A 14,852-nucleotide genomic window follows, 5' to 3' on the forward strand; every position below is an offset into this window, starting at 1 on the left:
ATTAAACAAAGCAGGTTGTTTTGACGGCATCGAACAACACTTTTTTTTTTTTTTTTTTACATAATCTAAAACGGCTTCATCCTATCTGACACACACACACACACACACACACACACACACACACACACACACACACACACACACACAAATACACACACACACACATGGGACGATGAAGGGAGGTTAATCTCCTTCGAAATATACTGATTTCCCTTGAGGAGAAAAAAACAAAGTGTCCAGAGCAGAGTGTGCACTCCTATTGAGATCCAACACTCAGATGAATAGCAAATAACTGAAAGCTTTGGGAAAGAGATGGAGGAGGAGTAGAAGGAGGTGGAAACATTATGGGAAAGGAAAAGAGGAAGTGAAAAAGATAGGGAAAAATGTGTCAAAAGTTTGAGAAAATGGAGGAAGGAAGAAGAGGAGGAGTAATGTGTTAGGAAGGAACAGTTTTAGGGAAAGGGAAGTAAAGTAGGAGGAAAAGGGAGGAAAAAAAATGTTTTCTGGAAGAGGGAAACAAGGTTTTAAAAAGTCTCTGAAGATTATGGAACAAGAAGAAGATAATAAAGAGAAGATAAATGTCTCTGGAACAAAGAAAGGGGAAGAAAAAGTCTGAGGAAGAGAAAGAGGTGGAAGGACAAAAAAACAAAGGAAAAGTAGGATGGTTAGAGAAGGAGGTGGCGAAACATGGTGGGAAAGGTGCAGCGGGATGAAACATTTTCTTAGGTTGAGATTTAGGAAGAAGGAAGGATGGAAAGAGGAAGGCGAGGTAAGGGTCTTGGGAAGGGGAGCACTGGTTAGGAGGAGTCGTTTTGGGGAAAGGAAGGAAAAGGAATGGTAACATCTCAGTGCAAGAGAAAAGAAAACACATTTTGTGGAAGAAAAAAAGACAAACAAAAGTTAGGAGGAAGAAGATGTCTGTGTGTGGACACTTTACAGGACAACAAAGTAGATAAAGTCATGGAAGTTGAAGAAAGTGAGGAGGAAGATGAGAAGAAAATGTCTGCCAAAGGAGAGAAGAGGACAACAAGTTTGAGGAGGACCTATATGAAGCGCTTTGCAGGACTAAAACAGAGGAAAAAGTTTTAAGGGAAGGATGGAGAGAGACGAGGAGGAGGAGGAGGAGGGAAGCGTCTTAGGAAAAGCGGGGCGGAGGGATGAAGAGGAGGGGGATGGATGGGGGGGGGGCATCAACAATCCTATGTTCCCCTCCCCAGATGATGAGAAGGCTGCCGAGCGCGCTGCACTCCGCCGTGCGTTAGTTTCCACTTTTTTTAAAAAGTGCCCAAAGCACCGAACCTTACCGAAACTCAACCAAACCAAGCCGAGCCACGGCGTGCGTCTGCGCCCCCCCCACCCCCCACCCTCAAACGCACCACCCCGCCTCCACCACCACCCCACCCTCGCCTCGCCTCGCCGTCTCCGACCGCCGTTCTGTGGCAATGGAGCCGTAACCAACCTCAAGTGTGCTTAACTGAGCCGAGCGCGTGAAATAGCAACGGATACGAGGAGACAGCTGAGACCGAGCGGCTATGGAGGAGCAGCGCAGCGAGGCTGGAGTCTAGACTGCACGCACATTTAACAGACCCGGATTACTTTTTTTTGCCACCATTTTTTTTTGTTGAACTCTTAAATATCACTATTAGAACAGGAATCCCCCCCCCACCACCACCACCACCACCACCCGTCTGATCGTATTCTATCGTTACACGGCGAGGATGCAGGCGAAGGAGGCGAGCTTTTGCACGGGATGCTGGAGACTAACGCTGCTGTCGTGCGTCCTGGCTCTGCACTTGGTCCCGCTGTCGGTCCACGGTAAGAGTCTTTAACGGTGCACTTTTAATCATGCAAAGAAAAACAAAAAACACTTTGAGATGCTTGATTTCTGCACATGTATTGTGCTGCAGCAGCACGTCCTCTCTGTGGATTCAGGGTACCTAAACGCACTCCCACAGGGCAGCCAGAAAGGAGGTCAGTGAGGCTCGGATTGTGGGTTACGAGGCACTGCATACTCAACACAAATCAATACTGGTTTTGATTTTGGGACATTATTCTACACAGTATATTGATCTTGACATTTCCCAGTCAATGCACACTGAACGCAAAAAAATAGATTTTTGGAGAATCTGCCCTCAAAAAATGTGAATAATAAAAAAAAAAAATGTATGGATAGTGAAGCAAATATCATAATCTAGATTGTTGAAATGAACCTTTATATCAATGCATGTCACGATCAACCCATTATCGAACGCTATGTCCCTGCAGGGATATTTTAGAGATGTCACAGGAGGCAAAAAAAACCAACAACGAAATTAGGTCACAATAAAGACACAAGTAGACAATCTAAGCCCTCGTGAATAGTATAGAGACACCAGAGGAGGTAACAACGAGGTCAATATAAACCCGCTGGACACCATAGACGCACTTGCAAGACAGGATATCAGGACGTCAGATGAAATATTATAAGATTACACATTGAAATGAGGACTAATATTATAAAGAGAGCTTAAGATATGAGCATACAATAAGCTCGATGCTGAGTGATGCAGACGTTGTAAGTAATTGTACAGCATGGGGGGGGGGGGGGGGGGGGGTTAAAAAAGAAACTGCACAAGAGATTACAATGACATTTTGGAAGAAATCAGATCACTAAATCCACACAATGTATTTAAAGCCACTGTAGGAGAAATCACAGAGATGTGTGACAGTGACAGCGTCCAGCCCCGATGCAGTAAACCGGGTCCCTGGAGGCGCACTGGCACTACAGCGACACAAAGGCGAGGATTAGGGCCGGGGGGGAAGTTTATGAATAATTCATGAAGGGATCTGGACGGACATTCTGATACACGGAGAGGGGAGGAGAGAGAAGGGGAAAAAAACACCCGAGTAAACATGAAAAAAGACACGAAGGCTCTCTTCCTCTCTCTCTCTCTCTCTCTCTCTCTCTCTCTCTCTCTCTCTCTCTCTCTCTCTCTCTCTCTCTCTCTCCGTCTCTCTCTCTCTCCGTCTCTTTGTCTAAGATTCATTGCGCACGACCACATTACTGTCAGATTAATGATGCGGGAGCGTGCGGAAGATGAAATCAGTATGGCGTTATAATCCCAATATAATCTGTCCGATTCTTTTCCTCGCGCTGGCTGCAATTCATGGAGTGTGAAAAAAAGAAGATGTTTTTTTTATTTTGTGTGTGTGTGTGTGTGTGTGTGTGTGTGTGTGTGTGTGTGTGTGTGTGTGTGTGTGTGCAAAAACACGTCTGGAAGCTTTCGGGAAAACAAAGGAGGTAAAAACTCCCATCAGTGGAAACATCCAAGAGAAATCTTCCCTGTCAACCGCACATGAGCCAAATAGATGAAGATTTAGAACAGTGACCAATCTGTGTCCTCACAGTCTTCAACCTCCGGTTCTGCCGAGTGAAACAGATGCGGAAGTGTCTTGAAACCTGCATTCTCTCTAGTGTCCACCAGGGGGCGACTCCTCTGGTTGTATAGAAGTCTAGTCTAAAATGACTCTACTTCTCTCTTGATTTATTCCCTCAGTAAACATTGTAAACATGAGTTCATGGTCTCAATCTCTAGTTTCAAGTCTTCTTCAATACAGCATGATGTTCATTTAGTACATTATGATCCATTTAGAGTCAAACAGACCATAAAGCAGGGGATGCTTTAGGGGCGGGGCTTACTGTGATTGACAGGTCGTTGCAGCTACCAGAGACGTATACGCCGTCTCTACGTCACTCCTCCGCATTACAAATATGGTGACTTCTGTTCATTGGTTGGCGGCAGATGGCGTTAATGCAACACTTAAGGACGCCGACCGCCATTAAATCACAACAGAAGAAGGGGCCTGGTGAACATCTGTACAAACTTCCATGTCAATCTGTTTAATAGTCGTTGACATACTTCAGTCTGGACCAAAGTGGTGGACAAACTGACCAGACGTCGTCGTCCATAGATTCGTGCGGCTAGTGAGGCTGAACTGTTTGAATAAATATGGCGATTTTTTTTTTTTGCAGTATGTGTGAGATCGATACAGGATATCAAAGTATTTAAATGTCATATCTTATTATATCTACATATCTGCTCACCTTTGAGCACTAATAAGTGCTTCATAACTCATATCTAACGAAAAAAAAGAGGTCGGCAGATCTGGTGCAGACGCCTTAAAACAACCTTGGGCTAATCCTCCGCCTCCACACACACACACACACACACACACACACACACACACACACACACACACACACACTTCTTTCTCGCTTCACCGGTGAAGTGTGGCGGCGGCAGCTTGCCCCCACATCTGTGAATGATGCTCAGACGACCGAGGCCAACCGAACCCGAACTGACAAACAAGCCGACCGGAACGCCGTCAGTCATTTCCCGTCGGCTTTTTCCTCCCGGTGGCCATTTGCAATCCTCCTCCGTCTGCGTGGTTAATACGGATGATTATGCCGCCGCCCCTCCCGTCCCCCCCCCCCCTCTCTCTCATGTTTAAGCTGGTAGATAGGTTTGATTGACAGACTAATGGTTTCTGCGTGGATGTACAGCCTCTTTCATGCCCTTCTCCTCTCCCTTCATCTTCCTCCTCCTCCTCTGGCCTGCTGACACATATCTGCTTGCTGGCACATTATCTGTGATGTGCAGTGGGTTAATCTTCGAGCCACAGTCCTCCTCCGTGACTCCACTAACCCAATCCATAATGATTTTTTCATATATATATATATATATATATATATATATATATACATACATATACATAGCAGTGTGCAGAATTAAATAGCAAACCAGCCATGAAGATGAATGCCGTCTACAGCTCTGGTTATTATTGGGGGAACAATGGCTTTGCAGTCTCTCCTCTGCATCTTCTCTGTCGCCATGGAAACCGCACACCATCCGCATGACACCGGCTCTGCTGGCAGAACAGTGTGTCCACATCGGCGCCATAATGTGTTTCGCGCTTTCGAATTTCATTAGGGCTGAAAATGTTGGTTGGATTTTCTTTTCTTTTTTTTTTTTGGCACACGCTGAAATGTCTTGCCAAGTCTGGTGGCTCTACGCCTACTGACCATGCATGTGTGTGTGTGTGTGTGTGTGTGTGTGTGTGTGTGTGTGTGTGTGTGTGTGTGTGTGTGTGTGTCCACACCCACTGGCAATGGGTGTAGTCCATCATTACCAGCTTTACTTTTGTAGATGATATCATTGTTTGTACTGGTGCATTCAATTTTTTTTTCTGCATAATGAATTCACAGTGTTTGATTTTTCGGCAGATGAAGCCGCTTTACCGTCGGCCGTGCAAACACCAGTGTTCTGACTCTTGATTTACATTTACAAGAAGGGAAGGTGGAGCGCGTCGTCGGTCGCCACGCTTTGATTTCTCAAAAAAAAAATCTTTCTTGAAAAACAGGAAAAAAAAGCGACGTCCCTTTAGTGTGTGTGTGTGTGTGTGTGTGTGTGTGTGTGTGTGTGTGTTGGATGCTTCCAAGAGACCGAGAGCAGATCATCCAGTCAGCTGCTGAAGGGACTGATGGCTGACGGTTCTTCAGGCTGCACGAGTTGAACGCTTGTCAAACTGCTGAAGGTCCAGTTAGGAGAGCAATTAGCAGAAACGTGCGATCATGACAGCAGACTGACGGCAACGGGAAACTGCAGAGATGTCAGCTTTGTCAGTCTCGACTCAGTAGTTTCAGTGAGTGCACGACATAAGACTCGTCATTCATTTCTATTTTTTTTTTACTTTTAGGTTTTTGTTTCTTTCGTAGAACCAACTGTTTGGAAAAAAATACGTGGCAGACGATCGGACGAAAATATCCTTTCTACTGAGAAAAAGCCTTCACTGTCCTTCTTTGCTCTTCTTTCAATTAAATGAACACTCTCCAGTTCTTCTTGAGGCTATTGCAGCATCTAACCTCTATAGGAGCCGCCATTGTTGTCGAGAATGAACGGTCGTCTCTCCGCACCTGTAGCTCCTCGCGGGTCGCCGATGGGTCGGAACTGCCGATCGGTTCCGGACAGAAACTCGTTACTCGAAGCCTGACGAGGTGAATTTGGGGGTCGGGTCGGCGGGGCGGAGTCGCGTTGTCGCGCGTCTTGTCTTTCACGCAGGATGCCCAAGTTATTATTCTGCCACAGGGCTTTTCCCGTCTTTTTCTAGCATTTAATGTAATGAGGTGGGGCAGAAACTCGTCATGCTAAATTGGGACCTGTGGAGGCTATTGGCTCATCCCAGATAAATCTGTTTGTTAGGAAACGACGTGATCCTAATCTCATTTGTGATATCCTCCCACCTGGACCTGCCTGCAGGCCAACGTTAGCATACGTACGTGGGCTTGACCCGACCCGGCTGCTGGCTTCTACTCTGGCTGACACACTGTACACGCAGTAACGACGGGCAGCTTGCTCTTCATAATTTGCGATCAGGACGTGTTTACCGAGCTTTAAGCCACAGCTCAGATGTTTCCCCTCAGCGTCCGTCATTATCTCATAAAAGCACTGCCGCCAGTTAGAGCGGCCTCCAGATGAGGATCCTCCGAGACCGCCGCGACAGGAAAAACCTGCAATCAAATGTGATCTTCTGTCTCTTTAGTCTATTAACTCCACCTCTTAGTTTAAACGTTTTTTATGCATCTCTACCGGTTAGTCAATTTCTTCCTCCTTCAAACGGCTGTTAATCCTGAAAAAATCCTGCGTTTCAGTGGGAGATCTTAGTGCGGTCCATTCTAATGCGGCAGACTAAACGCACTGATTGTAGAGCGAGCTTTAGTGTGATCAATAGTAATAAACTCTGTACCCTTGACGGATTGATTTTAATTGATTTAAAAACTCTTCACGTGTTGCAGATCTGCTCTCTTAGCGCTTTAAAATGACTATTTATTCTCTCAACTTTAGACCCGTTGGAAGATTATTCCAATGTTTTTTCACACAAGAAGCTCTCACAGTTTTAACATAATCTCTTACCTCTTGTAAAATGTCATTATTGGAGGTCCCGACCAATGCTAACATACCGTGACGTTAGTTTATTACATGCCGTGTTTTTTAATGCAGAGTTCTGGGAAGAAATGTCTGTTCATTGGTTGCGGAAAAACCTCCAATTTAGCGCCAGCCATAATCCAAGATGGCGACGGCGAAATGGATGGAAACGGAATGGCAGACGCAAAAACGTGAATGTCCCTAGAGCCAGCGTTTGGTTTGTCTGCTCCGGGCTACTGTAGAAACATGTCATTCGTTTGTAAATATTAACGGCTCATTTTACGATAAACACAACATTTCTTTAGTGGTTATAACATATAACTTATTAACATTATATTTAATTTCTGCCAATAAAGCCTCTAAACGCTACACGCTGTACCTTTAAGCAGAGTGACGTCCAAAAAGCGAGCGTCCCATCGCGCCGGTTGTTTCTCGTCGTCCTTGTCGGCGTCCAGGGGTTTCTCTCGCCGCCTGTCTGACTCACAGGTGAGACAGTTTGTTTGGGGACGTCATTGTCTCCGTCCTCGCCGGTGGTCGTCCTGAAGTTTTTTTTTGCCGCAGGTGGAGAAGGTCATCGAACAACCCCGGCAAAAGTTTCGTGCTTCTGTCCTCGAGAGACGAAACAATTAGCGTACAGTATGGTGTTCACTTTTTATTTCAGCACTGCTGAGTTGGCGTTGCTCTCAAACTCCAGGTGCCCTTCAACAGTCATTTACATGTTTGTGTGTGTGTTCATGTAGGCGGTGTGTGTGTGTGTGTGTGTGTGTGTGTGTGTGTGTGTGTGTGTGTGTGTGTATGTGTGTGTGTGAGAGAGAGAGAGAGAGACAGGGTGATAAAAAAAAAAAGATGGAAGATGGAATAAGAGCACACCTTTTTGTTTGTGCGTAGGCTTGCACCTGTCTCTCTCTCTGTGTGTGTGTGTGTGTGTGTGTGTGTGTGTGTGTGTGTGTGTGTGTGTGTGTGTGTGTGTGCTATGGTACGGCTGCTTTAAACCGTCTGCGTGTCAGCGTGTCCTTGGTGAAGTGAGTCATTGAGTTCACGCTCGTGCACAAACTCCCCTCTCTTCTCCGTCTGGTCGTGCACGGTCCTCCTTCCTCCCCAGCCCTCCTCTTCTTCTTCTTCTTCTGCTTCTTCTTCTGCTGCTGCAGACTTGTCATATTAGCATTCAGTCCTCCCATCACACGCTTATGTAAACCCACACAGTCACACACACACACACACACACACACACACACACACACGCACACACACGCACACACACACACACACACACACACACACACACACACACACACACACACACACCTGTCATGGCAACCAACCAGGTTCAGCATAGAGGCGGATAATTAGAGAGGAGACTTTATTTGGTTTGTGTGTTTGATGTTTCCTCTGGTGGGATGAGTTTGAGAAAACAGACGAGTAGAGCTGAAATAATTTTATCAGTCAGAGAGAAAACTTCTACTTTCTTTTTTTGCAATTCACCGGATCGAGCTTCTCTAATGTGATTGTATCAATTTCTTTGGGTTTTGACTGTTTTGATTGGCATTGATTAATTGATTAATTGAGAAAAACGATGACAACATAGACCGCTGTCCTCTTCCCTACCAACAGTCTGTGCTGGTTTAACCGTGACTACGATCGTTCGCTCCAACAGAAGTATTATATTATATTATTACATAACAACTCTTTTCTTTCTGCCGTTAATGTGTGAACGACCGAATCAACGCTGTGACGGTCTCCCAGGAAGGATCAGTTCTGAACGTGAACCGCAAACCAACGAATATATTACCTCTAGCCGCTCGTGGCGGTCGTACGTAAAGACTGTCGAATGATCTAGTTCTTCAAGTTCTTTTAAAAAGTTTCTGTCAATTCATTTGGAGGACTTATTTCTATTATGCTCTTTACACAGATCTTTTGGCAAATGAGTTCATGATTATGCACCAGAGGGCCTCTGAATGGTTGCGCTGGATAGAGTATTTTTAATTATTCATTTTCTCTCGTATTCTTTTTTCAATCCAATTGTTTCCCGTTTATGGTCATAAAATGCTGATAATTAAAAAATGATGAATGTGTGCTGTACATGTGAGACTTAGCTACTTAAAAATCAGAGTGTAAGAGGGGAAGATTGTGCGTGTGTGTGTGTGTGTGTGTGTGTGTGTGTAAAACATGCTTACACACTTGAATCTTAATTGACTGACCGTTGAAAATCAGGTCACACAGGAGGAGGAAAAAAAAACACGCTGTGTAAATGTGCATGCATGGATGCACACATACAGTATGCATGCACTTAACATGTAATGTATGGTATGTAATATTAATATGCACACGTGTATGCATGCACACGTGTCCGCACTCACAAGAGTTGCACACGTCACATTTTTCAATCTCATAAAAAGCACAGTTCTTCAAAGTCAAACACATTATTATTATTCGGTGTGTGTGTGTGTGTGTGTGTGTGTGTGTGTGTGTCTTTTTTATTTTGTGTGTTCAATGTGTGCCGACGCACATCTTCAGCCGAGTCTTGCCGCTCTAGCGAGGACGAGGACGAGCGAGTTTCCAAGGCAACACATCCTTCCTCCATCCCACCACCTGTGGAGTCAGAAATGAAAGGATTTGTGTGATGGAAGGAGGTAACAGAGAAGGGAATGCTGGGAAGAGGGAGAAGACGAGGAGCGAGAGAGAGAAATTAATGAAATGTATGAGATAAGAAGTGGGAGATGAAGATGGGGAGGAGTAACAAAACAAAAAGAAAAGAGTTCCAGAGAGGAGTTAAAGCGACTGGTGTAAAATCGATGCGGAGGTTTTCAATTAGAGGCGAATGCAGATGTGTGTGTTTCCTCTTTATAACGATGTTAATGAGCAGCGCTGAGCAAAGATTATTGTCTTATTCATTAGTGAGTGAGTGTGGGAACGAGAAAAGAGAGGAGCGTGTGTGTGTGTGTGTGTGTGTGTGTGTGTGTGTGTGTGTGTGTGTGTGTGTGTGTGTGTGGTTCAGGTATTTGAAGCTGAAATCAATGAGAATGAGTCGAAGAGGCTCTCGCTTCATCTCCGCTCAGTTCGGCCATTTTCCCCAAACATTCACTCATTAAATCATCCCTCCTGTGTGTTTAATGTCCACACACTGAAGTCGGTTTTGTGTGTGTGTGTGTGTGTGTGTGTGTGTGTGTGTGTGTGTGTGTGTGCGTGCGTGCGTGTAATAAGCTGAGGAACCTGAACCAACACTCACTAAAATGTGAGCTTACGCTGTATTACATTCCATGTTATAATGGGATTTTACCCACAATGTAATCAGAACCCAACAGAACCTCCATGTTGTTTCTACGGGAGCCTGTAAGCTTTTGTTTGTTTGCCATCCGGGGCCCAACCTTTCCCCTTCTCCCTCCAGTCTGGGTCAGCAAACTGGCTGGCGGGCCCTAACTGTCACAACCAATCAGGTTCTTCTTTACGGTCTGTCACAGCCAATCAGAGTCCATGGGTGGTGTTAGTGCCCGCACCCCCCCCCCCCCCCCCCCTACTGATCTGGGTTAAACAAAAGGCGAGGCCTGAGGGTCGGCGGCCCGCCAGCACAGGCTAACAGCACTTGGCCTCGAGGAGCCATCAACCCCCAAACAATCAGTCTGGCACACACACACACACACACACACACACACACACACACACACACACACACACATGAGAAGACAAGCCAAACTCTTCTCATTATGACCATCCACACCCTTCACTAGAGAAGCTGGAGGCAACCCCAATTACCAGTGGGTGATACTGGCAGAGAGACAACACACACACGCACACACACACACACACACACACACACACACACACACACACACACGCACACACACACACACACACACACACACGCAGAAATATAAACAGACATGCAGTTTGAGGAATCATCTTATGTAATACTGTTTGATTATCTCATGTTCAGTGGGAGGAAAACAAACAGGGACTCTTTTATTCCATCGGTTTTGTCTCATATGGGCTCGACCGGACCCCGACCCCCGCCAGCTGACGTCTAGTCTGCCAGGTCTGGGGGTCTAACGGGGTCTAATGGGGTCTAACGGGGTCTAACGGGGTGAAGGACTCGTTGGTTTTGCTCGGCCTGCACTTTGAATGCCCTTAAAAACAATCTGTTTTACTTTTTTTATTGAGTCCCAGATTGTTATTTTGTTTAAAATGAAGCGACCACATAATTGAAATCTCTCTTCAAAACATGAATTAAAGTAAGTGATGACTCACTTTCATAACACATGAGAATTTGTTTAAAACCCCTGTGTGCGCTATAATTTCCAAAACACAAGGGCTTCAATGAGGAAGAACTAAATCATCTGAAGTCAAAAAGCGAAACAGATTTTACAGTAGCAGCATCGTGATATTATTGCGTACCGGTGAGATGCAGAATTTACTTTCTCGAGCCGCCGCGCTGCTCCCAAACCAGCTGTGTCCGTCACAACGTTTCTTCTCGTTAATCCAATTAAGCTAACGAGGCCGTGAAAGGGAGACAACTCGGCTTAATTGGAGCCCCGTCCAGAGATGCGCGGCGAGGATGCTGGCAGACTGACACCACTGTGGTCTCCTCCAGCAAGACCACCTGAGTTCTGATGTGTGAATGTGTGTAGCTGCCTGTGTGTGTGTGTGTGTGTGTGTGTGTGTGTGTGTGTGTGTGTGTGTGTGTGTGTGTGTGTGTGTGTGTTAATAACGATCGTAGAAATGTGGTGTCGCTGTAATTTGCAATTTATGACGTAATTAACGGCACAAGAGAGAACGGAGTGGTGTGCAGAAGTGTTTTTGTATCTCTATGTGAGTGAATGATTTCGGACACAACCCATCTCTCTCTCTCCTCCATCCTTCACTTTGTCACATCACTTTTTCCTTTCTGGCCTCTTCTCTCCGTCTCGTCTCCCCGTTGCCTCGTTTTACCGTGCCTCCTCATCACCACTTGTCATCCTCTCTTGTCGCGCGGCAGCCGTTACCGTCCGTCTTCCAGTCCGTGCGGTTTTGTACACTTATCAGGCTTGTTGCAGCACAGGAGGAAGAGGTATTTGTGTCGAAGGCCGACCGGTTTCCCCGGGAGATTCACGCAAACACAGCGGACAAAACTGTCGCCTAACGAGTGTGCCGCTGTCAGGTGTGTGTTGATGTGAAAACACAAGCGAGAGACAAAGCCAGCGAAGGCGAGTGTGATCGTTCTGCAGAGAAGAGGTCTGAAATCCTGATGAGCGTCAAGCATTCGGTGTGTAAAATGCTTATGTGTGGTTATAGTAAAGCCTGTTATTTATATATATATATGTGTGTGTGTGTGTGTGTGTGTGGTTTTGGCATATTATCCCGGGCCGCTCAGCTGATGTGTTAAACAGCAGTGGATTGTGGGACTGCCGGAAGGATTAGCCCCAGAACGACCCCGGCTTCAAAGACGCCGCTCGCTGCTTTCTGCGCCACGGAAAACAAAGCCGAGGCTTCACACCTGTCGAGTGACAGCCTCACGCGTAATGATGACGGCTGTTTTTTTATTATGAAACCGTAACATGCATGCATTCATAAGGAATACCCATTAAGTCAGGAACGAGGCGTGCTCTTCATCAGCGCTGTGCCGCTTTATATTTGCACATTTGTCACAATGCAAGTATATGATCCTCTTCAGTGGCAGGAGAAGCAGACACTGGTGCTCAAGGACACTTTGACATTAGATGTGCAAACCGCAGCAGATGTATTTTATTACACACAATGAGTTATCGCACTCAAAACTAATTTCTTTAAAATGGAAAAATAGAAGCTGAGCCAACATCTCCTGTGCAGACGAGGGTCTCTGTCGGTTCATTTCAGCACTTTGGGTTTTGCACAGCTGCTTCTGCTGATGCTCAATCTCGAGCTTTGTTGCGGTGAACGTCAGATAATCACGTGAGAATCAAAGACGGAGGGTTCGTCCTCTTCAACCGGCTTCCAGCAGCCACAGAAGTCCTCGTCTCTTACTCCCCTCTTTGCTTGTTTCTGTCTAATAACGGCAGAAAAAGCCCAAAAAATGTGTCCGTCAGAGAAGAAGCAAAGAGATCAATTCGCCCTCGCTGTAGTTCTATACATGAAGAAGACTTTCAATGTTGTGGTGCCAGAAATATGGATGGTTATTAACAATTAATGAGTTAAAGCTCAGTCTTCATGTAAGAACATTAAAAAGGACTAATTGGCTAAAAAAAATGTCTTCGTCTTTCAAGATTAACAACTGATTACTGTTGAAAGATCGTGTTCTGGGTTCAAATAAGCACCTATCTTTTGGTTTAACACTGAATACCGGTCTCCTCGGTGAAGGGCCCATGTTTGACCCGTCCATCCACCCCAACCTCCTCTCTATACCGACTTTGATCTCACATATTTGTGATATGTCAAATATGAACATTATTCAGCAGAAAATACGTTCCCTTGAAACGTAATTTTGTGTTTTTCAGGATTCTTAAAATTGGGCTGTTAAGCCCATTAAGACATTGGATACATTGGGCTTTACGAATGCAGTTGATTTGACTTAGAAGGATTAAAAGGTATGTGATCTGTGGACCATCTTCACTGACCGTAGACGGAGAAGAGATCGTGTAAAAGTCTCTCAGTGCCGGTTTCCCGTTCATCCTGCTGCGGTTTTGATAAGTGATGCAGTCATTGGCTCGTTGCTATCAAAGGGTGTGCACCAAATCAGGCATCGCGTCATAAAACTTTGGTGGAGGTCATAAAACATGATGAACTAGCGGCTACACGGAGCGTCGCTGAGTGTTGAGGAGACATTTAGAGATGGACAGATTAAAATCCCGGAGGGGTCGGGATCAGAGCTTATCTTCAGTCGGCAAAAGATCCTCACAGATATCCTCACATATGCCATTTGGTGGAGGCTTTTTAACCAAAGCTCCTTACTTATACGACCACAACCACACAGCACTTATTCACCGTGGGGGATTGAACCCCCAACCCCTAAAACACGAGTTGTCTGCTATGGGCGGGAGGAGGGAGACGAGGTGGACGAGTCAAACCAACGCAGGACCGCGTGAATTCAAAAGTTTAGTTGACCGACAAGGTTCTGTGACGCCGCCGCCACCGAGTCACATGGCGTTACGTCGGTAGCTTAAGTTACGCAACAGTCGTTCTTATTTTAAACTAGACCAAGTGCTCCAACGGCAACCAGGCTCAGAAAGAAACAGTCATGGTTTTCACGATGAACAGTCTTGTCTCCGTCATCTTCACGTATTTAAAGCTCTCTTACAATCGTCGAGACGCTGTCTTGTCTGGGCACCCCCAAAGTCTCCCAACTCCCTCCCTCTCCAACCCCATAATCCGTAATCCCGGCTCCTCGCCGTTCAAGTACATTAGTGTATTATTGCTTTAATCCCAAAGGAGGGGCGGCCGTACAGCGGCTCTTCGCATGACTCGACGTGCCGCCCTCGGATGAAGTAATCGACCGGAGGATAAGCATCAATCACGTCTCGTTTTAATTTGTCCCCCCCCCCCCCCGGGTCGGGCTCACTGCTAGACTCCTTGAGCCCACTCTGTCCCGTCACATAACGCAGGGAGACGTGTGACGTCACGGCGTGGCAGAGGACCACTGGTGTTTTGAAGCGAGAGGTTGGAAAAAGCCTTTGGAAAGAGGGAACCAGTTGGTGATTGTATGTGTTTTTTTTCTACAGCTAAAGCTGTGTAGCAGTCGTATTTGTCACCCACGTGTTTTTAGATTCAGCGTGACTTACACTTGCACAAGAATATCATTACCTCGGATGTCCATCGGCCTCGTGATCATTGAGAAAAGACGAATTTTATGGCGGTTGTCCGTACATCCATGGGTATGTTAGAAAAAGGAACCGCTGACAGCTAATTCGGAATACTTTTATTGGCATATTAGGCTTGAATTCAAGT

The 14,852-nt window shown here is 45.8% G+C and overlaps 1 protein-coding gene across 7 annotated transcripts in view; it reads left to right on the forward strand.

Moving 5' to 3' along the window:
* Positions 1–1,211: 1,211 nt before the first annotated feature.
* cspg5a (chondroitin sulfate proteoglycan 5a) overlaps positions 1,212–14,852 on the forward strand; it is a 42,779-nt gene continuing 29,138 nt past the window's right edge. For 3 of the 7 annotated variants that reach the window (XM_068735168.1, XM_068735170.1, XM_068735169.1), the window contains exon 1: positions 1,218–1,815. In XM_068735168.1, coding sequence (XP_068591269.1) covers positions 1,719–1,815 — 97 coding nt within the window. In that variant the 5' untranslated portion in view covers positions 1,218–1,718. Of the gene's footprint in view, positions 1,816–14,852 lie in introns of all 7 variants that reach the window. The other 4 variants (XM_068735172.1, XM_068735173.1, XM_068735174.1 and 1 more) reach the window with 3 other exon arrangements.

This window comes from Cebidichthys violaceus, unplaced genomic scaffold (genome assembly GCF_023349555.1).
Source record: "Cebidichthys violaceus isolate CVI_PGR_0920_01 unplaced genomic scaffold, fCebVio1.0.p SCAF_7, whole genome shotgun sequence".
NCBI classification, from domain to species: domain Eukaryota; kingdom Metazoa; phylum Chordata; class Actinopteri; order Perciformes; family Stichaeidae; genus Cebidichthys; species Cebidichthys violaceus.